This window comes from Gobio gobio, assembly GCF_949357685.1.
Source record: "Gobio gobio genome assembly, chromosome: 5".
NCBI lineage: Eukaryota > Metazoa > Chordata > Actinopteri > Cypriniformes > Gobionidae > Gobio > Gobio gobio.
This window is the reverse complement of record NC_137101.1, coordinates 24,643,684-24,669,855: the sequence shown is the minus strand read 5'-3', so window position 1 is coordinate 24,669,855 and position 26,172 is coordinate 24,643,684. Positions and strand designations below refer to the sequence as shown.

At 37.0% G+C, this 26,172-nt stretch overlaps 1 protein-coding gene across 30 annotated transcripts in view; it reads left to right on the top strand.

Annotated features, from left to right (window-relative positions):
* Nucleotides 1–26,172, top strand: part of celf2 (cugbp, Elav-like family member 2) — a 164,684-nt gene that overhangs the window by 98,359 nt on the left and 40,153 nt on the right. For all 30 annotated transcript variants that reach the window (XM_079817619.1, XM_079817612.1, XM_079817611.1 and 27 more), the window contains 2 exons: nt 13,809–14,005; nt 25,633–25,715. In XM_079817619.1, coding sequence (XP_079673745.1) covers nt 13,809–14,005; nt 25,633–25,715 — 280 coding nt within the window. The remainder of the gene's footprint in view (nt 1–13,808; nt 14,006–25,632; nt 25,716–26,172) is intronic.

Genomic DNA, 26,172 nt, shown 5'->3' with positions numbered 1-26,172 from the left:
AGTCCTTAGCAATACATATTACTAATAATAATACATTTTAAATTTGATATATTCTCGGTAGGAAATTTACAAAATATCTTCTTGGAACATGATCTTTACTTAATACCCTAATAATTTTTGGCATAAAAGAAAAATCTATAATTTTGACCCATACAATGTATTGTTGGCTATTGCCATAAATATACCCATGCGACTTATGACACATATGTGTTTTTGTAGTTTGATTCAGCACGATTGGGGGATTAGTTCAGGGTGATTAATTAAAAAGAACCATCATAAAAGAGCAAATATAGAGTCTTGCTCAGTTTTTGCTCAAATTTAAGGGGAAAGAAGTGGTGCATAAACACTGGTACAGACCATCTTGGTGTTTGTGTGTGAGATATAGTGTACGATATGTTTAGTCTGCTGATGCTGTCTGTTGTTCGCTCTGTTAACGAGATAATGGGATTATAATGGAATAGATTTCTATATTTAGACCCTCCAGGTCCATATCACACACACTCCCATGCTTACACGTGCACACGCTCCGTCAGCGGCTGTAATCGGCAGCCTGTGTTCAGCGCGGTCTCTGATGTTGAATTCTAATGTGGTTGTCTGAATTCTCCGAGTGAAAGATCAATGTGGCGTTTAGACGAGTGCGCAGTCTTTCTCCGCTCTTCCTTTCAAACTCGCTGGGCCATGGATAAAGAGACACAAACACAACCATCATGCACCTGTACCACACACACACTTCTCACTTTCTCATATACAGCTACTGGCTCCAACGCACACAAAACTTGAGTGTCAATCCTTTTCATTTTTGAGTCAAAATTCCAAGTTTTCTATCGGTATGATGCATCGTCAATTACGTTTAGATCCAATTAAACCTGGTTCATTTCATGCAACGGCTACTTTACATTAGTATCATAGATTCTTTTTTTCTTCGGTGGCTTATTTATTTGGTACGTAAGCATCGGTGCTTATTACATCACTAGTGGAGAGATAGTAGATGAAGTGTGTGTGTATGTGTGTGTGCTTGGTTCCCCTCTGACATATTGTCAGCATATGGTGCTTTTCGGCTACGGCCTCTGAAGCCAAATGTTCAGAGCGTTTTCTTTCTCTTTGGGTCATAGCATTGTGTGTGTGTGTGTGTGTGTGTGTGATGCTGCAGTCCTCGCCGGAGTAATTTGGCCAGCTCATGCTCACCAGAGCTCAATCCCGTCAAGCTCGCTTACCGCTGTTTATTTTATTACTTGCATGTTTTCTCTTCTTTTCGCCCTGCGTGTGCATTTATTCCTTCCCCTTTCCCTCTACTTCCTCTCCGGCATGTATCGCTCAGTTCTCTTCTCACAGTCGAGCGTGAAAACACGGAGGTGGTTCTTGCGAAAGGACAACTTGAGAGATAGACATCTAATCTCGTCTCCGCCATCTGTTCAGATGTTAATGACGGTGTTTTTCCGTCCCATAAACGATAATGAAAACGAACACCTCCCCTAATGCGCCCTAATGAAACTTCTGCGCGTTTTTACACACCTCCCTAATAAACGGCTTTATGGGAGAACTCGTGTTTGTTTGCAACGCTAGTCGCTCCTGAAAGTTCCTCACAGATGCTGACTGGCAGTTAGCGGCCATCTTTTCGCCATTTTGTTTTTGACAAACCCAGATGCGAGATATGTGGCGCTTCTCGGCACTGATGACAGACGAAAAGAATTAAAAGCGGAGGGAGGAAGAACAATAAGGCCGTGAAAGACTAGCTCACGGCGTTGGCTAATCCTGCCGTGACTCACCGGCCTGATACATCTACGACGCCTGGGGAAATACGTGCTACTGCACAGCATGGGTGCAGCTTTGTTCATTTCGTTTATTGACATTTTTGAATTAGACCAACATGCTTTACTCCATTCCCATTCGGCTTTTAAATGATCGCTCTAGCATCGTCTAGCATTTGGCGAGCCGTGATGAAGTTAGGCCCGGTCTAATTAGGGCATCTGGAAGGGTCTGAATGTCCTAAGAATGGGAGCACCTGCAGAGAGGAAGACATGACCAAATGGAGGGAGCGTGAGGAAAGACAGCTCATCTGTTTTGCATTTTGCAGACGATTGAAGGCATGCATTGTGGTTTAGTTCTCAAGCAGGAGTAATTTAACTCCCTGTGTCACTGGAGCAAATCAAATGTTTTCTTTTGTGCTTGGCAATCAGTAGTATTTTCTGCAGAGAATCTTCTCTCTGTTTTAGAGAAAAATAAACAGGAAACTCTGAGGTGAACCACATCATTTGTACAAACCAGTGACATGAGACTCATTTTGTTTGTTCAGATATATTAATTTATTCAAAACTAGATTAATAGTGTGATTCATACATACAAATACTTAAATACACATATTTTATTGTGTTTATTAAGGTTTGGGCAGAATAAAATCTTTCCTGAGGGCAAACTACAAAAAGTTTTATGATTTTTGTATTTTTTTTATTCCTTTAATGAATTATATTATATGAAATAATAAATCTTTATATATATATATATATAAATATATATATATATATATATATATATATATATATATATATATATATATATATATATATATATATATATATATATATATATATATATATATATATATATATATATATATATATATATATATAAAAAGATTTATTATAGAAAATAACAGAAAACCTTTTCTATCTATCTATCTATCTATCTATCTATCTATCTATCTATCTATCTATCTATCTATCTATCTATCTATCTATCTATCTATCTATCTATCTATCTATCTATCTATCTATCTATCTATCTATCTATCTATCTATCTATCTATCTATCTATCTATCTATCTATCTATCTATCTATCTATCTATCTATCTATCTATCTATCTATCTATCTATCTATCTATCTATCTATCTATCTATCTATCTATCTATCTATCTATCTATCTATCTATCTATCTATCTATCTATCTATCTATCTATCTATCTATCTATCTATCTCTATGGATAATGCCAAACTACAAAAGGTTTTCTATAGATAGATAGGTAAAAAAAGATTTTCTGTTATTTTCTATAATAAATCTGTATATATATATATAAGATTTATTATTTCATATCATTTAATTAGATAGATAGATGTAATTACTTTTTAGTTGATAGTTACACCAAATCACATTTTTAGAGTCACTTGAATTTATACTTTTGTTGAAAATGCTACAAAAAATGTCCAGCGTGAACACAAATACATTTTTACGATCCTGGCATGTGTGTTTTAAAATAGATTTTGAAAAATGTTGTCCTTTCTTTTATCTTGATCACTCTTATTTGTCATTGACCCACATACTAAAGGGAACAATACATTTTAATTAAAATGCCATTTATTTCAACAATAAGTCTTTTGCAAATATGTCCTTTTTAAAAAAAAAAAAAACTCTTTTTAAAAACGGTTTCCTGAACCAAAATTGACACTTTTCATTAGCAGATGTGCAGAATTTTAGATCATGTTTATAGGCTTCAAGCTGTGAAAATGCAGCCTGTGTTCAAACGTCCAATAGTTTCAGAGGTTGTATAAGAGATTTACGGACTGTTAAATGAAATGAAAGGATGGTTGAGAAGAATTGAGAGGGAGACAGGTGAGCAGATGGGTTGTTGTCAGATGAAGGATCTGCCGTCCAGATGCTCACACACACGCACACGCACACACACAGGTGAGCCGCGGGCCATGATGTGCTGACCTGTAGAAGTTTGATGGTGGTCCAACTTCTGGTCATTATGATTGCTCCTGATGTTTGATATACTCCACCTTCTGCACCTGCTGTATGCCTGCCAGCTACACACACACACAAACACACACATACACACACACACTGCTCGACATGCATGCTGACACCCGAGTCAAACCCCTCTAGTACTGGATGACAGCCCATAACACAGTGTCCTCTTCCTGTGTCTGTGTGTATTTTGGAGAATGAACGAACGGCCCAACTCAGCCATTCACAGCATCATCAGTCGCTCGTCCCCAGCTCCACCCGGTTTCCATAGCAACAGGGAGGCAATAAAAAATCATGGTAGTGTTGGCAGGATTTTGGCAATCCTGTCACACTGTTGCCTCAGATTTCCACTCAAGCTGCTTTCAGCAGCAAAAGTGTGGGGAGTCGCGAGTTTAAGTGTGCAGTTGTGTAGTCATTTGCAGAGCACTTTTCTCTTATATGCACTTCAGTCCATAAACATTTGCAAGGAAACACGGCTACTTTGTTTCAACACTCTGTAAGAGGATGGGAGAATCCTGTGTACTCGCTCTTTTAAGATGGATTAGTTTGTGTGATGGAAAGGGTGGAAAACAAACACAAAATCAGAATAAACTAGAGACTAATAATCGGTTTGACTGACATTTTTCGACAATAGTTTTTAAATATATTGAGTTTATCGTTAAATTTAGTCATTCTTTACAACTAACCGTCAACAACACCATTACAAGTTAACAAGAAATCACACTGGTTTTAAAACAATGTGTTACTTTGATTTGACTTTTTATTGTTCAATGCAATATTAGTTAATGATGAAAGAATTTGTTCATATTTTGTAGAAAAGCAGAAAATGTTAGTGCTTCTCCTCTACTATGTATTTGCGATGCACCTTTCCAATTAACTCTTTCCCCGCCAATTTTCCGGCTTTCCGTGTTTTCAGTATATGCTAGGGGGCGCTATTACACATCTTCTGAAAGAGTACAGAATCTCCTGATCAAAACACAGGCGAAGACGAAGCAGAAGCAAGCGATATCATATGTAATCATATGCGTATGTAAAATAACGCGATTACCAACATTAAACAGCATATAAATCAAAATTGCCTAATGTTACTGAATGAAATGTTGACCCAGGACAAGCTATAGGGGTGTTGATGGACTCGATCTACTCCATCTATGTTAAGCCTTTGACAAAAACACGTTTTTCAAACTTTTATGTTGCTTTTTTTAAATGAAACTTACCCACATTCAAGTGTTGATAAAAAAGAATGCATGAAGCTAGAATAAAATTTTAGTGAAAATGATAAAAAAAAAAACGCTGGTGGTGGCTGGGATAGGGAAAGAGTTAAAATAAATAATAAAAAATTTTCATAAACTTGAGTGTTTTCACGTCATTAAAGATGTTAAATATGTTGCAACATGCTGTAATGTGCAATATTTAATTTCTGTAATACGACACAATATAGCCAAAACAAATAATAATAACAATGTAGAAAATTTGATTGGCTTATGATTGTTAGGCTATGTGATATTGGTTTATACTCTTTTTACTGCCCATATTGCCTTGATTTCATCTAGATATATTTTTAGAAAGTAGAAGAGGAGAAATATGAAACCTTTTTTCGTTCTTCAAAACATCATTTATTGATGAATTGCGCAGAATAAGACAAGGGACATTTATCAAGAAAGTAAATAAGGTCAATTTTGATTTCTTGTCATTTTTATGATTTACCAGCTATGAAAAAGTCAATAAAACTGTTCAGAACCCAGAGTTTTGTTTTATTCTTTAGCTTGTTCATTTAGAAATAATATATATCAGTAAGTGCTCTGGTGGGGTGGTCATTTTAAATTGAAGTAATGTAGTTTTCATGGAGCGAGTTAAAAATGTTTCTCGATAAATCGAGGCTGTTATTGTGCTTTTATGGCTTGTGTGTGTGTGTCTCCTCGTTAGCGCAGAAAGACAGCATCTCTCCAGCTCGCTGCTTCATTAGCAAGTGTGACATTTATCACATCGGCTCCTCGCGTTTCAAGAGTTACCATGGAAACTTCTATAGCACCCACCTCCCCTTCACACTTTTAACAAGTGGAGTGATTAACAGAACAGTTTTGTACATCTCACACATGCGCTCGCTCGCACGCGCCGACGCCTGTCATTCTTCGCAGTTAAGCTGGCATGTTTTTCTGGCTGTGTGAATTTGACTGCTAGGAAATATCTCCGCTCAGACCTTGAAAAATGATTCTTTTTTATTTTGTAGGTTTTCTTTGTTGTCGACTGACTTTGTATGTGATGTATACAGGAAACAGTTTGTCCTAGGAGGTGATTTTTTTTCTTCTAAATATAGTCGGAGTTTGACGTCTTCCTGACAATTGACGAACGTGATGACAGGAAATATCTTCCTGGAGTCACGCTGCCTGTCTGACCTTGATGTGTGAAGTTTGTGTGCGTGTGTGGTTGTCTACTTACCTTGGTCAGGACATATGAAAGGACAAATGCTCATCATTGGCTGTTTCAGATCCTAGTAAGCTGCCTATCTAGACAGCATTTTTTGGGCATCATAAGTTTGAACATTGACAGGTTTGAATGCAGTTTGAACATACTGATGAAATACATGCATGCAATTTGAAAGCAATAATGTGTACCAACTAAAATGTGTACAGTTTTAAAGGGATAGTTCACCCAAAAATGTATATTATCCCATAATTTACTCATCCTCAAGCCACCCTAGGTGTATGACTTTCTTCTTTCTAACACAATCGTAGTTATATTTAAAAAATATCCTGGCTCGTCCATGCTTTATATTGGGAATGAATGGTAACTTAGATTTTGAAGCCCAAAAAAGTGAATCTATCCATCATAAAACTAATCCATGGTGTCTTCGGGGGGTTAATAAAGGACTTCTGAAGTGAAGCGATGCAGTTTTTTAAGAAAAATATCCATATTTACAACTTTATTAACAGTATATAGTATACGTATACTTATAAACTATAAGTACTATAGGTCCAAAACACTAAGTATTATAGTGTTTGCCTTTTTGTTACTAATAATTTAAAAGCAAACACTATAATACAAAGTAACATATTGAAGACCATTAGTTATCTAGTAACTAATGAAGACGGATAATGGGAGCGATGTGTTCTCAGGCATTGCCGTTCTCGGAGCCGTCAATATAAAAGTCTCTCTTCCAACACATCGGCCAAGCAGAAAAAAGTATCAGCTGATGCTGATATTTAAAAAATGCCAAATATACCGACCATGGCGATATATCGGTCAGCTACGTACAATGCCTAAAATAATATGTACCCAACATATGTTAAAAAATATACTGTGATGCTTAAAAAATTTAACTGTTTAAATGTTCATATGGGCCTACGACACCCAAAATATGTAGTTTGAATGTTAAGATGTACCTGTGAACCACATACATTCATTCAATATGGATGTTTGTATGTAACAAGGATGCCCAAAAATGGGTACGTTTTGAACGTTTGTACTTGACTATAATGACCAATTATGTGCGATTTAATTTGTACGTTCTTACGATGCAGAACAAGGCAGCTCACTAGGTTTTTAAACAAAGCCATTATGTGCTAAAACAAAATCGCAGAACGAGCTGTCTCAGTCATAAATATTTAATTCTCACACATTTGATACCAAACGGGACATTTAGCATACAGGGTCACTGAACGGATGGTTTCACCATCATAAACGTGACTGACAAGCCCTGAATTATGACACGTTGAAAGAAAGACAGAGAAATAAAGCGATAAATGAACCATGGAGAAACAGAGATAAATCTTCCCTATTAAGTGTGGATGGATTGAGTATTTTTCAGCGCTCGGAGCAGAACGCCTTGTTTTTATGACCAATGAGATTAATTAGGATCATAAAGCTTAACTGATGAGTGGAATTAAAGCATCACCTGTCGCCAGCAAGAGAGAGATACGACAGCACAGCTGTCAGACAGGCGGTGTAAACTTCCAGTGATTATTGGAAAAATAAGTAAAAATCACTTTTTCATATTCTTTCTCACTCTCTCCTGCTTAAATGCGCACGCGCACACACACACACACACACACACACACACACACACACACACACACACACACACACACACACACACACACACACACACACACACACACACACATACACACACACATACACACACACACACACACTTGTCAGCTGGGCTTTTTTTAAACCGAGAAAATTACAGGTTTGTGACTTCCCCCCCAGCTGCCTGTCAACTAATGTGTGTGGAATGGGTGGAAGAGGGATTTTGTATCCAAATTAGTTTCATTTTCACAGTCTACTTGCATTTTTTCCCTCTTTTCGGCCCACTGTGACATTATTTTAACACACTGTACCTTTATATAACTGTATTTATTGTATTTCTCTCGCTGTATAGATGTTTAGGTCCACATATTTTAAAGGCCCACTGAAGTGCCTTGAAACGCTCAGTATTATTCAAATGTGTTGACGTAATTTCCACTGAAACAGGAAGACAGGGACATATCGAACAGCCCCTCCTTTAAAAAAAAAAATAGCCAATAGTGTTTAGTTTATATCACAGCATGGCCAGATCAGTTGAGCTTGATAAAGCCGCAGTTTCCTCCTAATCTCTAACCAAGAGCATTTGATTGGACAGGAAATCTGATGAGAAGCTGAAGTGCAAAGTCATGTCATCAAAATCATTGATCCATATTGGCGGAAGTGAGAGACTGTAAATTTTGAAGGCTTATATCTTCTAAATGCGAATTTTGTCATTGTTTGGAGTACACTAGCTTTTAGATAACAGAAAGGCTAACATATTCATACTAAAAGCCAAAAAACATGTAAAACATGTCCACAAATTAACAAATTGCTCCCACGACTTACTAAGGCCCTGTTTACACTAGTTTATACTGCCGTTTTCACTGCGCTTCAGAAACGATCTCCGTCCACAGTACATGACCTAAAACGCATGTCGCATTACACACTGTTCATGCACACTGAGAATGCGTTTACAAGTGTAAACAGTTGCCTCTTGCGCATGTAGGTAGCTGCAGTATTATAAAATAAAATACCACAAAAGTCGGCAAAGCATGTAGTTCCATCTCTTCCGTGTTATTATTTACACATTCGTTGAGGCTGGTATGTTACAGAGCCTGGTCTGTTAGTGTCATGTTCAGGTAGCCCCATCATTTTCAAAAGTCTCTGTTTGGTCCGTTTACACTGAAACGCAACCCCAGAGTTTTCCAACTAAAACGGGGTCTGTAGCGTTTTCGAGGTTCGTACATGACCGGCGTCACCAAAGCAAAAGTTATACGTTTTAAAACGAAAACGCACTAGTGTAAATGGGCCTAATACATCAGCCCATTTTACTAATTCGCTCCCTAATTTTTATATATCATGTGCACAATATAATAGGTTATATATATATATAAACTATAACACATTTTAAAACACCATAAACGCTCTAAAGTTTAAGCAACCATTTATAGAGGATGCTCAGGCTTAAAATAACCTCAGTCTAACCATTATGTCTCCAACCTTAATTTGTTATATTGCGTTTATGTAACCAACCAGGCCGTCTTTAGATGCACAAATGATTGCCTTCCTGGCTTGCAGTGTTATTGTGGTTGCTTGTAAGTACATGAGTGAGTGAGTGTGTGTGAGCCTGCGGCCTATCAGAGTTCCTTACATCAGCAATCCCTCCACACACACCTTAAGAGCAGCCCAGGCTGATGGAAGGTCTAGTTAAGCCATTAAGGCAGACAATTGACTCAAATTGAGAGGGAAGTGGGTAGAAAGGAAGAGAGAGAGATAGAACGCTATGGCAGTAGTGGATCCACTTGACAACTTAATCTGAGCCTCAGGACTTACATTCAGACAGACAAACACACAAACACACACACACACACACAAAAAAAACACTTTTATTTTCACCTTGTGTCTGGTTCTTTCCCTTTCTACTTTGTCAGCACAGACGAGTGAAAGAAAGATGGTCCAAATAAAGGACAATGTGTTTAAACTGTCAGTGGCTTCTCTCCTTAAGGCCTGTTCACACCAAGAACGATAACTATAACAATAACAAGAAAGATATAGTCCTAAAATTGTTCTTAATATAAAAGAACAGCAGAGTCCATACTAAAATTATAACGTTAACAGCACAGAGGAATGATATCTAATGATAGTTGGAGACTCATTTGTGAATCATTTTGATCATTTTATTAACAATAAACTGTTTATAATAATCATTATTTTGTTGTTGTGTGCATTATGCATGAAGTTTAAAAGATTTCTCAAAATGTCAAGGCTGCATTTATTTGATCAAAATTAGAGTCGAAACACTAATATTGTGATGTTTGAATATATTTTTAAATGTCATTTATTCCTGTGATGGCAAAACTGAATTTTCAACATCATTACTCCAGTCTTTAGTGTCACATGATCCTTCGGAAATCATTTTAATATGCTGATTTGATGCGCAAGAAACATTTCTTCTTATTATCAATGTTGAAAACTGTTCGGCCACTTAATATTTCTGTGTAAACCGTGATTCATTTTGTTCAAAAGAACAGCATTTCTTTGAAAAAGAAATAATTTGTACCATTATTAATGTCCTTACTGTTATTTTTGATCAATTTAATGCATCCTTGCTAAATGAACATATTCAATTCTGAACAAAAAAAGAATCTTACTGACCTTTAGAACTGTAGTTTCTATATGCGTATGTATTGGTTCCCTTTCTTTTTTGATGAAAAGCATTTTTTAAATTACATTAATTTCCGAGATTTTGCAATAAGTATTTTTTTTATAGTGCTCCGTCTAAGAATGCACGTTCAAGAACTGTTCAATGTCACGAAATTCGAAGAAAAAAAATGGAACTGTTTAAGAACTAGTTCTTGATTCCCAACCCCAGGCCAGTGTGTGCGAGTGTCCTACAGCACACTGTTACAGGCTTCCTGTGACTTGTGCCTTTGTATTCCTGCAGTCGAGCCTTGTCGAACGAAACAATTACTAATTGTGACACACACAAGCGCACACATACACGCACAACACCCTGACACTCGCAGTCCCATCCCTCTCTCTCTGTATCAGAGTCAGTTTCTGGCTCTTGGCCTCTGTGCCTGTGACATGCTCGCTTTTTTCGCCATTATTGCTTTTTGATCGGCGGCGAGGGGCACCCTTATCACTGTGGTAACTGCCGGGGGATTTATTGGGGTGGGGGTAGCTGAGCAGCTGTAACCGTGGGGACCCGAGAGGGCGGCTTTCCCGCGGCGCATGCAGAAATGTCCTTTAAGTCGCTCAAAGACTTGGGCGTCTCCGCGGAGAGAATAGGGTCTTTCTGCAAGAGATGGATGAATCGAGTCCAGAGGTCTGTGTCTGTTCTCTCTACCTTCAACCTTTTCTCTTTATCTGTTGCTGCTCTTTAACTCTAGGCCTTGTTCTTTTGAATAGAATGACAAATCACTTTATCGGCTTAAAGAGAATGAGAGTTTGTGAATGTTTCTTCATGGCTGTTTTCACTTCTACACTATAAATGGGTACTGCATATATATATATATATATATATATATATATATATATATATATATATATATATATCTATATATATATATATATATATATATATATATATATATATATATATATATATTAGTGCTGTCAAATCGATTAATCGTGATTAATCGCTTCCAAAATAAATGTTCATGTTTACATAATATGTGTGTGTGTACTGTGTATAATTATTATGTATATAAGTACACACTCATTCATGTATATATTTAAGAAATATTTGCATGTATATACTGTACATATATTTATATAATTGATATTATATATAAATACAAATAATTAATATATAAATATAAAAAAAACTTAAATATATACATGCATGTGTGTGTATTTATATACATAATAATTATACACAGTACACACATTATAAACATGAACATTTATTTTGGATGCGATTAATCACGATTAATCGATTTGACAACACTAATCTATATATATATATATATATATATATATATATATATATATATATATATATATATATATATATATATTCAACCAATTTGTCTGCTGGGTAATTGTTATAGGCGTCGTATTCTACACTTTTGTAAGTTTGTATTTTTTTTTTTACATTTTTAAAGTATTTTCCATCACATTTTTAATACATTTACAGTGTTATGCTAATTTTATACATGTACATGTTTTTTTCTTAAACTCTACACTAATAGATTTTTTGTGTTGCGTCAATTGATAAATACATTTTTTTTTTACGTAACTTTAACATATTTAATTGACATTTGGTTATTAATGATATTAACAATTATAAAAGTATTTTGTCAGTTTTAAAACAATATTCAATTATTAACATTTTATTAGTTTTTTTATTTTTTAAATGTTTCCCTCATTTATTTTTTTGTTTGTTTATTTATTGTCATAATTATGGTAATTTCTGATTGGCCTTTTGCAGCTTAGTTTCTTTTTATATACTGTATATATAGTGCTGTCAAATAAATTAATCATGATTATGTGCATGTAACAAAAGTTGTGATTTAAGCGCAATTAATATACATAATATATGTATACACACACACATATTATACATTTACAAACTTTTATGTTAAATTAACACTGTTACACTCATATATATTTGTATGTTGTGTTCCCTTTAAGGGTATATGCCCGAGAGATCAAATCTGTTCCTCAAGAACATGAGCTTTTCATGACACTGACAGACTGGCACAGTTTACTGAGAAAAGAAATGATTTCTCCTTTGTACAGAGAATAGTGCTTAATTCATGTCAAAATGTCCTTGGAGTGATGCACGTTTCGAAGGGAAGAAATCTGATCGGTTATCTTGAAACAGGCGGAGAAGGCTTCCACACAGAATGCTTAGTGCGATAATTAGTCTCACGAGGAAATTATTACACTTCTTCGCTGAGGATAGAGGTATTTATTTATTTGATTTTCGTTTATTTTCAAATCAGTTGAAGGGCAACAGGCACATTGGCCTTCGATCAGCAAACCCAAACTGAAATAAAATCCAGTAGACACTCAATGATTTTTGTAGTTTGTTCAGGCTGGCTCACTCATTTGTAAGCTGGGAAAAAAAGGAAATGTGAGTGTGAGTGTGTGTGTGGGGGTGAAGGGTCGATAAGGTTCTCTTTGAGTGCTTTCATCTGAAACAAGCGCACAAAATTCCTCATGAACTCGTTGAACTAGCATCATGGGCGTCTAGGGGTCACACGGATCTGTTTCGCACCCTGACTCAGCTAAGCCATTTTTATCATGTCACGAGTTTGTTAAATTCTGGTAAAGTCAGTCGCTCAAGATGGCAAAATTCTGAGCTCAGGTCATGTTGAAGCTCTATGAGCAGCATATGTGACATAATTTAGACTCGTCTCTTAGTTTGTATAAACAAACCAAAATTGTGTTTTTAGTAATTCACTTACAGTGGAAGTCTATGGGGCAAGTGTACTGGAAGTTATCGGCGGAACTACTTTATAGGCAAATCGGCTCATGACATGAGTTGACAAATTGTGTATAATGTTGCACAGACATGTTTACTAAGCAATTTTATCACAGTAATCTCATTGTAACATAAGTAATATGCAAGTCTTTAGATGATGCTTTCAAAACACTGTATATTTATAATTTGCGACACTTGCCCAATAGGCCCCCATTATAAATGTGCTGAAAACATGTTTTCTTTGTTTTATCAAAAAAAGGGGAACAAGTCAAAGTTATTTTTTATGGTAATAGAGCTTATTAAACCTGGAACAGAGTCAGATGTGTACCTGCTCAGGACTGTTAATACGACATCAACACACACACACACACACACACACACACAAAAACGATGCAGCACACATGCTGAGTGTAATAACACTGTTGTGATTTTAATCAGCATTTGTGTCTCAGTGTCTTCCTGCTTTAATGAGGAGCAGTTGTTGATCTGTCCGGCCCAAATTTGATCTCGCTGTGAGCTTGGAGACCAACCTCTCTCGCTCACCATCTTTCTTTACATCTTCCAGTGTTTTCAGACCACGGGATACACTCCATAACGCTTGATTTCTCTCTCTCTCTCTACAGTAACGGTACAGCTGGGAAGATGAACGGCGCCCTGGAACACTCGGACCAGCCTGATCCGGACGCCATTAAGATGTTTGTGGGTCAGATCCCTCGCTCCTGGTCCGAGAAAGAGTTAAAGGAGCTTTTTGAGCCGTATGGAGCCGTCTACCAGATCAACATACTGCGAGACCGCAGTCAGAACCCACCACAGAGCAAAGGTAGTGCGCGTTTCCTGTCTTTAATGCATCACACACGCCATCGCAGCACAAGGGTGTCACGCTGCATCGTGTAAACCTGCTCACATGTGTAATGTGTTAGCTTGAGCCTCTGACTTCCTGTTTTGCGTCTTTATTTCCTGTCTGTCTGGATGCCTTGGATCATCCATCCATATCTTTCTCAGTCTCTCAAAACCAAACAAAATTTGGAACCTTTAAAATAGCGTAATGGGGCACTTTGCAATATGCAAAGATCAAAGAAAAAAGAAAGGAAAACCTGTGAACAGCCATGTGTGCAATTCATGCTATATTGTATTGCGAATGTATTTATTATTAGAGATTGCAATTTAGTGTGACCTGCCGATCCCAATTTTTTTCCGATTTTCATTCTAAGAACTTTAATTGACAGCATAAAACAACAATGGACATTTGGACTTTAATGGACTTTAAAGAGATGTGAAAATAATGTTTATATGAAATAAACACGGCTTTACGTTTTTGAGGTGGGTCTAACAGTTGGTTAGTATTCAGGTAAGAAATACAACAGAAGTTAAAGTAAACAAATATAAAATACCACTGGATAGTCTTCATTGTAAAAATGTAATACAGATGAATGCTTTTAATTAAAGTTACAAAAGTTATTTGTATTTTGTTCTTTGATTAACATGACAGATTGCAGCAGGAATATTAGGCAGCTCTCACTTTTAAGGTGGGTTGCACCAACAAGGATTAATCTTAAATCTAGATTAAATCAAGGTTTATCTAATAAATCTGTTGCACCAAACGTTTAAAAATAAGCAGGTTTACATTTAAACCATCATTTTGATCCTGGATTTAATGTATATTTAAGATAGATTAACTTTAATCCTGTTGCTCCATAACTTTAAACTCAGATTTAAATCTCAATTATGGATTGATTTTAAACTTACATGTGAGGAGGTTTAAATAAAATAAAGTGCACCTACAACTAAACTATGCAGATGATTGAACAGAGATTGAAACAGTGGGTGTGTCGTCAGGTCTCAGAGAGGTGTTTATTACTAATAAAAATGAAAAATAAAGCGAATTGAGCTACATTTTACAAGTTTATTTACTTTATCGGCAAGAGCTACTTATGTCAGAGAGAGAGTTTCTGGTGGTCAATGAAGAAGGAAATTGAATATTATTATTGCTGTCAATGGCGAATCCATCATGGCTGCGAAAATGAATCGTAAATGGAGGTTTTAATCGCATGTTAAATTCTAATCCCTGATTTGTTAATCTGGGTTTAAAATTAAGTGGTGCAACACAGTTCGATTTAAAATAAAGCCTAGATCAACAAATTCTAGATTAGCTCTAAACTGATCTTAATTGAATCCTTGTTGGTGCAACCCACCCTAAGAGTTTATGCAGGGATCCAATATACTGTTACACAAGATGCGTTTTTTCTCAACTATTTACATTCCAAAACTAAATGAGGTGTGTTACCTTTTGGTTTAACTTTAGCTTTAGCTTTATTCATCATAAACAGTTTGTAAAATGCATACAAATGAATGATCATCAACAACATTAAAACACAATTATGATCAATGCTAGTTAGCTTCCACTGTGATTGTGTAATTTGCACGGCCTCAAAAGTCTGAGAAGAGTTGCCCACTCATTATTACGACATTGTTGTGGCGTTCATGTCCGCTCCTCATAAATATGATCATTTAGAGTGCAGTAATGTTCCAAATCAGTCTCTTGTGAGGTTCAGTTTTGGTTCCGATGGTGCCTATGTAGGCGGTAGACAGCGAAGTAGCTCGCTTGGTTTCAGAATAGCGCTAAAGCGTAGGCGTTAACCTCGGTTCTGTGGAGTTGTTAACACTCAGACAGGAAGATGGCATGTACACGTTCACAATGCCGCCCATCCTCTCACTCTTATGGAGGATGAGTCAGGGCCGAGTGGGAGAGCATTACTCAAGTCCTGTACTCTCGCACACACACACAGGCATTGCGACGGGTATCTCTGCCAGAGCCGAGGTGTGTGATTGGCTTTCAGACGGGGTGATGAGTGCTCCTGTAGTTCAGTTAGCTGCAGTTAGAGTGCCTCTCTCAGGTCCAGCTTCATCAAGGCCTCTGACACAGCCGTTGGGCCGTAATGGCTGCCGCTAGCCTTCAGCTCTACTCTAACCCATTTTCGTTTAGGAAAAGGTCGCCTGTGCGTGGCTCCGGCTGTTAAATTAGACTGTATTGGAAGATTTCTCCACCAACAAAGTCGCAAGGTGAGCGTTAACTTCCCACCTGTCTCTCTGGCACAGTCTTTCCCTGTGGCGTCCACCAATTAGAATTGAATTTCTATAAAAAGGATTTGGTTTTCCATTTTCTTCCCCACAAGGATAGTTTTTACACCTTTTGAAATGGACAGTTAATGGGTGGATTATATTAAGAAAAGTGTGCCAGTTAATAGGACTCAATTTAAAGTGTCCTAAAGCAACATACTGTATACACAATATTAGATAACCTGAGATCTTACTCAAGTTCGCACACACTTAACATGCGTTTCCTAGACTTTCCACTGACGCTACCAACTAGTTTACCTACATGAAACATTACAGTCTTTATTTTGTTTTTTTTAAGGTTTTAGGGTGTTCACACTTGTAGTTCAGGTCGCGTGGTTTGTTTGTTCCAGACTAAAAAACACCTCGTCTGCTTAGTGTACACAGTGGCATTTTAACACCAAACCTAAAGATACCAACCCTAAAGGCTAAGGGATACGTTGACAACCTGTTTGGTCAGCTTTTATCGCTTTTATTTTTTATTACAGCTTTTATCCTGTTTGGTGCGCACCATGGTTCAGATGGCAGTGTTCACACTTATTCAAATGAACCGTACTAACAGAGCAATTGCACCAGGGTTTGTTTTAATCGAGCAAAACATGCCAAGTGTGAACACAGCCTAACACTTATTTTTGGGAAGTTGCTTCAACATCTGAAATTTATTTATTTTAATATTTAATAGTTCACCCAATAATTATCCCATCATTTACACGCCGTCAAGCCATGCTTGGTGTATATGACATTCTTCTTTCAGACGAATACAATCAGAGTTATTCAACTTACGAAGAAATTGTAACATCTTCGTTGCGCCAGTTGTCCGCCGGAAGCTAGATATTTTACTTTATAACATGTTAAATATGGATATTTTTATTACAAAAAACCATCAAATTCACTTCAGAGGGCCTTTATTGACCCCCCGGAGTCGTGTGGAGTACTTTTATAATGGATGAATGCACTTTTTGGGGCTTAAAATTTTGGGCTGCCATTCACTGCCATTATAAAGCTTGAAAGAGCCAGGACATTTTTTATATAACTCCGATTGTATTCGTCTGAAAGAAGAATGTCATATACACCCAGCATGGCTTGAGGGTGAGTAAATTATGGGGTAATTTTCATTTTCAACTATCCCTATAACAAATAAAATCAATTCACGCATACCATATATAATATAAACATACATCAATAAAATAATAAATATTTATATAAATGCAATAAATATTTAGAATATATATTTTTTAAGAATGTCAGGAAAAATAAAGCAGTTGGAGTAATTTTGCTTTTGTCCACCATGTGTTGCGTCAGTGTTGCACCACAGCAGTGTAGAAAACTGGATTAAATTGGAAGCAATCTATTTTTGTCTATCTTGAGTTGTAGTTTTGTTAGCTTCACGCAGTGAGGACAATATTCCACGGCCTTGGCCACTGACATTAGTCCTTTCTGATTTAAGACTTGATATTCTTTCAACCCAGATCCAGCTTTTCTTCGGTGGAAATGTACCAAACTTTTACAGATTGGGAAACAGCACCCAGTGGCAAAGTAGTCACACTCACAAACACATCCCAGCAAGAATGCATAACTCCTCTGAGTTTCTATCTCAGCGGTGTAATCTACGTTCACACACATGCTGTGCCAATTCATAGTGGGACGTCGCGTCCTGCGCCCTGCGTGTGTCCCTGCTTGGCCGCCATAGCCTCAGCATCAGCAGGGAGGTGCTTCCGAACAGACGGCCTCACTGATCGCCTGCCCTGCATGTGTGTGTGTGTGTGTGTGTGACACCAGAACGAAGGCGTAGAATATAAATGCACCCAGAGGTGAAGAGCAGGAATTGTTTATCAGAGCCGGGCTACAATTTAGAACGGTCCTCACACACGCGCACACACATAGAAACAGACTGTCCCTTGTTGATTGAGTGATGCGAGAGCGGTCCAGGGCTAAATGGCCCTGAGCAGCTGGGGTTCTTTAGTAAAGATGTATTCCTGTCTGCCTTTGAAGTCCGTCACGCACACACACACGCACGCCTACATGCTCACAAGATGAATGGATGCGTTTGTGTGAGCATCCTTTTCAGTCCCTGGACACGTAGCACAGCCGCAGAATGATACAAGAGCGTGTGTGTGTGTGTCCTCTAAGGCCAAATGCAGATGTGCTATGCTAATGTATTAAAATGTATTCTAACAGATATCTGTGTGTTCATGGTATTAAGTCCATAACTTTAGGGCATTGGACAGTCTGTCTCGTATAACAGATCAAAAACGGAACCTGGGAATAATTGGCATTCAAGTCGTTTTCATTTACAGTCAACACGAAAATGATATTCGCAACCTGTTATACTTCCATAATGTGACACATTTTCGAGTGAATTGACATCCATCGATTTGATGATTACTATGGAACCCGTCCGTCAGCGAGTCTCAGCACGAGTATGAACGGTCACGGAGCTCTTGAGGCGGTTGTACGCCTCGTGGTTTTATCCTGTTTTATCTGTCTCAGGTGAGGCTCTGGCTTCCAGACCGTACGTCAGCAGTCCTGCCACGTACAGATGTGGAAAACACTTTGAGGATGACGGTTCTGACCTCTTTGCCTGGGATTGCCAAAAGTTTCCAGTGTCGCAACACGATTAAACACGAACCGCTGTCAACAGCCAAGGAATGAGTCGCTGGCAGAAAGTCCAGAAAGGCTATATTTCCTTCACTTTTGCTGACAACACAAGAATGAACAAGATCTTATTGGCTGACTGTTTCATATAAGCATATTAGCGTTGTTTTGGAGGCAGCATTTGAATGCTTTTGGACATCTTTATGTTCTAGAAAAGGAGAATGATATGTAAAAACTTTCATGCGTGTAACATTTGTGTGCGCACGAGAAACAATTGTGTACACTTAATAATTATTTTGTGTGCTCACACATTACAATTTTCGGTTTATTTGTATATCAGTCCTTCCAGAAAAATGCGGCTTTTTTTTTGTGATTGTTGCGGGCAAAAATCCTTGATTATGCGGCACGTTTTCTTAAAAAATGCGATGGAAAATGCGGGATATTTATGCAATTTTATGCGATGAAATTGCGGGAAGTTGCAAAAACTGCGGTTTGATGAAAAAGAGAAAAAAAGCACTACATCACAGAAAGTGCTGGGAATATTTAAGTTCTCATCTTGTTTTTTTGAAGACCTTAATAAACACATGGCTCAAATTTACAAAACATTGAGTCAAACAAGCTCTGTAGCTTTACAAAAGGAATATGCTACAACTTCTGAAAAAATGAATAAATAACTTCCTGTTTTACAGAGGTAGCTATACAAAACAGACATTTGAGTGCTTCCAATGCACAAAGTGCAATCTCTTAAAGCGTTAGTTCACCCAAAAATGAAAATTCTGTCATTAATGACTTCCCCTCATGTCGTTCGACACCCGTAAGACCTCCGTTCATCTTCGGAACACAAATGAAGATATTTTAGTTGAAATCCGATGGCTCAGAAAGGCCTCCTTTGGCACAATGCACTGTGCACTCTCAAGACCCATAAAAGGTACTAAAGACGTTGTTACAAAGTCCATCTCACTACAGTGGTTCTACAATAACTTTATGAAGCGACGAGAATAGTTTTTGTGCGCAAAAAAACCCCTAAATAACGACTTAGGGATGACCGATTTCAAAACACGGCATCATGAAGCTTCGAAGTGTTATGAATCAGCGAGTCGATTCATGATTCGGATCGCGTGTCAAACTGCTGAAATAAGTGACTTTGGCGATCCAAACCGCTGAATCGACTCACTGATTCATAACGCTTCGAAGCTTCATGATGCTGTGTTTTGAAATCGGCCAACACACCGGGAAACTGCTTTGCGTGTTCTTTTGCTGTTCTTTTTGTTGGCAAATGGGAATTTTCGTGCTTCATCATGGTTTCACCGATATCTATGGTTTCACCACGGGGTTTGCAGCTTTTCGATGACGTTCGCGTCGGGTAATTACGTCACTTCAAAACGTTCCCATGGCAATAGGGGGAAATGGCGGCTCTTGTGTGAAGTAAACGAAAATTTTTCAACTTTCTGCTATTATATATGACTTTTTTGCAACAAAAATGCGGGGATTATGAAATCATGCTAGCCCCGCATATTTTGCTCACGGAAATAGGCAATTAATGCGGCGAAAGTGCGGCGTATTGGAAAAAATGCGGCCCCCGCATAAATATGTGGACTTTGTTCTGATTATGCATTAAATCATGCGATCGCATAATCGCGTTTTTCTGGAGGGAGTGGTATATAGCTATACTTTGCATCACTGCCATTTTACTATGAAGAAAACAAGAGTATGGATGATCATGAATTAATAAAGATCTATTTGTTCAAAATGTGTTTTTTGTTAGGGCAGTTTACCTCTAATATCACAGCCTTATGTCCACTTTAACGCATCCTCTGTGATGGCCAATAAATAGGCTGATAGCGCAATACGACAGTGTGCATTGGGTGTTCAAGTACTCAAGTTTTGGATTTCATTAGAGCAGTTTGTCTAGTAGGAGGCTGAATCCAACTACTCATTTGTCATTTATTGAAGAGTGATGCTTCCCTTTATATTAAGCAACGCTTTCTGAAGTCCTTTGCTCTGCACGCAAGCTCTGTTAGAATTAAACTCAGCGTTTCTCCTCCACCTGTAAGTATGCGTTAAATCTGACAAAGTGGTTTAAGGGTCTTTTGTTCTTGTGAAATACGAAATCTTACTGATTTTACTATCTTGCTCATTTTACTGTACCAATATTTTTCTCAATTGGCCGATAAAGTTTTATTTGGGGCAATATAAATATACCGCCCTAACAAAATCCAAATTTTGATCACTTTTTTTTATGAACCATTAAACTTAGCATAAGGACAATGCACACTGAGCCACTTATTGAGCCATCAGCCCATTTCACGATGCAGTTTGTCAGCCGCCACAGAGTTAAATTCATCAAAGCGGACAGAATTCCTTGAAATATGATGTACTGCCCTAACAAAAGTCAAATTTGAGCACTTTTTAATACATCAGTCTTTTTATAAACCATTGAACTTGGTAAATAGGACAATGTTCACTTTGCGGCATCAGCCCATTTCCCATCGCGGTTTCTCAGCCATCACAGAGGATGCGCTGAACCGGACATAAGGCTGTGATATTGGAGGTAAACTGCCCTAACAAAAATAGATATTTATTATTTCATGCGCATCCATACTCGTTTTCTTCATAGGTTATAGTAGGCTATACATAAACTGGAAATTGTCAAGTTTTTCGTGAGCACGGCGAAAGTCTGTATGTTTTACATTTTTACAAAGGTCCCTTTCGGGGGTCCATACAAACCAATGAGCCACAAGTTGTCATCTGTTTTTATTTATTTATGTGTTAAACATGGGAAATTAGAAACAGCAATATGAAAAAGACACCAATATTTAAAAATGTTTCAATCAATTTCATCAATCAGTCAATCAATCATATTTATTAGCCCGATAGTTTTAATAAACACTCTCTAAAACATATATATTAATAATTAAAGTATAGGCCTAATAATAATGAGTTTAATTATTATTTTACATTTAAATTATGAATTATTATTATTATTTTCCCCTCCTCTAGCACTGTCCTGCAGTATATAGCTTGTTAAGCTGCAGTAAATTGGCACATTAATTGATCAACTAATGTTAGGTCACAGGTTTGAACATGGCTCATCTGTCATATCTCATTTCTTAACGTTACTTTCATCTTTACCTTCACTGGTCTTACTCAACTGTACGGTGTGTTCCAAGTCTTGATGTAGTGGAGTGTTACTTAATACTACTGGAGTATTATGGGCTCATGTAGTATTACTGTTAGAGTTGCTGTGGAGTGTTTAGGCTCATGTGGTATTAACTCAAAACCCTGTACACAAAACACTTGTGAACACTCCCCTTATATAAAATGTTTCACAATTGTTTCATACGTACAGGACATCTTGTTTGTGACAACACATTTTTGTATATCGTTTATAACCATACATTTTTTATATAAAGTCTGGTCCAAACTTAAGCTCATTCTGGCCATGAATTTCCACTTTCATTTTTTAAAAACAAGACTAAATAGATTTGAGGCCCGTTCACACGAAGAACGATAGCTATATTAGCATCCACACCGACGCACAATAACGTTCTGTTTATTACAGTTTTGTTGTCTGCCACTTTATATGCTCAAGCTCTTTAAGGCACGATGGACTCTGATTGGCTCATCAGCTGGAAAAAAATCGCTCTGAATGTGATTTTAACCATATCATTCTTCTTTTGCCGTTAACGTTATAGTTTTAAGCACACAGTTTTGAGAAAACGCTCGGTATTTTTGCATAAAACATTCTTTGGACAGTCAGCAAATGCTCCAAGGCTAAGACTACATGTCCATTTAGTAGATGCTTGAGTTTTGAGGTTCCTATGGTACCCTAGTTCTGGATAGAGTACATTTCTGAGACCCCTGGGGTCAGTGTTTTACTTCAGGCACAATGATGATTGATTAGAACAGAGATCTCATTAACACTTCAGTTCCTGGGTCACACTTAATTGGAATTGAACCTGCAACCTTTGTGTTAATGGCCCAGAACCATTAAGCCCCCCAACCTCAACCATTGTCAATGTTGACTGATGGGAATGTTTCAGGCATGTTTGGAGTTTAAATGTGTATGATTGCTTACTAGTGTCTGGTGTGTGTGTGTGTGTGTAACACTGGGAACAGGGTTGTTTTGGCCATAGACTGGACTGCACTGTTGCCAGGGATGAGTGAGTCCTTAGTTTATCCTGCCAAAATTCTCCCTGGCAGTAAAAGGGGATTCAGTTCACTCATTTTTTTTTTCTTGTTCCTCTTCTCTTTTCTCTCTAAATAAAACATGCCAGCACTCTCAGCTTGCTTTAGCCGCACACACACATATATACACAAAGGTCCCCAGCTGATTCTTTCTGTTAGTCGGCTCTGTTGATCTGAGTGTGTGTGTGTGTGTGTGTGTGTGTGTGTGTGTGTGTGTGTGTATGCGTGCTTCTGTACTCCATTGCCCAGTCAAGGACAGCGGTGTGCAAACACATAATGTACATATAGCCGATTTTATTTTTCTGATGAAGGACAGAGCCTTTTGGTCCATCTTTTTTTGGTGGATACAAAAAGTATCGTGACTTTGTGCTTGTCAAATGGTTGGATCACATCCATTCAGTGTTTCCTGCACCACTTCACAGTGCTGAATCTGCCGTGCCATGGCATATATTTTGTATTTCATTGTATTGCATTTCTAGTCTGAATGTAAGTCTGATTGAATGCGATTTTAGTATACTGTTATAGTATTTATTATTTTTTGGGATATGCCTTTTAAAATATTTGTAATGCTTAACTTTTTAGTTTAAGTTTTTAGTGTTATTAATCGCGATTAATCACATCCAAAATAAAAGTTTGTGTTTACATAATATATGTGTGTGTATAATTATTATGTATATATAAATACACACACATGCATGTATATATTTTTTTATATTTCTATACAAAATATTTACATTTATGTATGTATATATATATATATATATATTGAATATATATTGAAATATACATATATACGGTAACACTTTAGAATAATGGTCATTAGTTAACATTAGTTAATGTATTATCCATGAGCGGTACATTTGTTACTGTATTTGTTAATCTTTCTTAACGTTAGTTAATTTAAATACAGCTGTTCATGGTTTGTTCATGTTAGTTCACTCTGCATTAACTAATGTTAACAATATTTTAATAATGCATTAGTAAATGTTAAAATTAACCTTAACAAAGATTCATAAACGCTTTATAAGTGCAGTTCATTATTAGTTAATGTTAATTAATGTAGTTAACTAATGTTAACTAATGACCATTATTCTAAAGTGTTACCATATATACAAATATAAATAATTATACACAGTTCACACACATATATTATTTAAACAAACTTTTATTTTTGGATGCAATTAATCGCGATTAATCACGATTAATCATTTGACAGCCCTAATTTATATTTTATTTTATTTCAGTTTTTAATTTGAATGAACAAAAATTATTTTAAATAGATTTAGTCTTAGTTTTAGTTAACAATAACAACACTGTTTGTTAAAACGACCATGTAACAGAAAAATAAAAACACATCTTTGGATTCAGTTGTCCTCACAGGCTGCACAGAAAAAGATGACATGACCCCGTGTAGTCTGATTCATACGCAAATGTCTCTTATAGGAAAGTTCAAAAAGACACTAGTTATCAGTTTCAATACTTTTAATAAATACTTTACTGAATCAATAAGCTACTGAATCAACATCAGATTCACTTGAACTACAAATGATAATTTATTGAATTCTGTCAAAATTGCGATTTTTTTTTGGTGAATGTAAGATTCTTGAAACTGGTTGTTCATATGTTAAAGGGGCTTGTTTTATTTATTTTTTGCAGTGTTTTTTGTATGAAAATGTATTATAAATAAACCATTTTAAGCAACAGAATTTTAAGAAACAAAGCTCATTAGTCAAAATGTCCTGTTGTTGTGTGTTAAAATCAAATAGATTCTGATTGGCTGCTATTGTACCACAACATGCAGGACAAATTATTTGATGCTCAAGTTGTCATTGTCAGGTTTTACCTTATTGACTAAAACATGCAACAAAACATTGGTCACACGGCTTCTATCGATGCGTCCGAAATCGAACCCTACTATATAGAATGTGGAAAACAGTAGGAAATGTCCCCAGATGACCTACTACTACCACCGAGATTCTGAAGTGTACATTTGAAGGACACTTTACGATCCCATGAGACCACGGAGAGGATTTATGAATGGCAGTGAAGTGATGCAACTGACACTGGTTGGTCACATGACAGTAACAACATGGTGGATGTAGTACGTCTGAATTTCATTCATACTACCCGCATTCATAGTATATAAAACATACTTTTAACCATCATGAAGTAAATTCAAGTGTAGACTCAGACAGTGAATGCGATTTTGCACGCAGCATATGCCTTAGGCCCCAAGCTGGGTAGCCCCGCCCACAGTGAAATCTCATTGGTCCAAAATCCTGCTCCATATGGCTATTTATTAAGCTTCAAATATTAGCCTCTTTCCTCTCATTGTGGTTCTCTTTCTCTCCCTCGTCCCTTATCTTTTCTGTGGTGTAGTTTGGCAGAGATCTGTGTGACAGCAGTGAGATTGTTTTCTCTCTCAGCAGGTAGTGAGACGAAAAGAAAAGATCAAATTCACTTGGCTTATTGCATGCTTAAAATGCTTACCTCTCTCTTTCTTTCTCTCTCCCTCTCTCTCTCTCTCTCTCTTTCTGTCTGTTTTCCCAGGGTGCTGTTTTGTCACATTCTACACACGGAAAGCTGCCCTGGAGGCCCAGAATGCACTGCACAACATAAAGACCTTAACTGGGGTGAGTGTTTGTTTATCTGCTCATGCCTGTCTCTCTCTCTCTGAAAGCTAGCGAGGCAGAGAATTCCTCATTCAAACAACGACAGTTTCAAGTTTTTAATCTGCTTTCCTTTGTTAGAGGTGGTAATTCAGGAAAATGTATGAAGTCAGGTTGAGGAAACTTTAATGAGTTCATAATTTGCTTCCAGACGTAGCGAGTGATGTATGTAGTCGTGAAATCAAAGCCCTTGCCCTCGAAATCTGAACACAAAATGGTCACGTTCAAAAATGTGGGGTCAGTACGATTAAAAAATAAATAAAAAAAGTAATACTTTTATTCAGCAAGGAGGCATTCAATTTATCAAAATTGAAAGTTAAAATTGCTTTTAGAATTTTAAAAACATTTCTATTTCAATTAAAGGCTGTTCTTATAAACATCAGTTCTATTAATCAAAGAATCCTGAAAAGAATGTATCTAC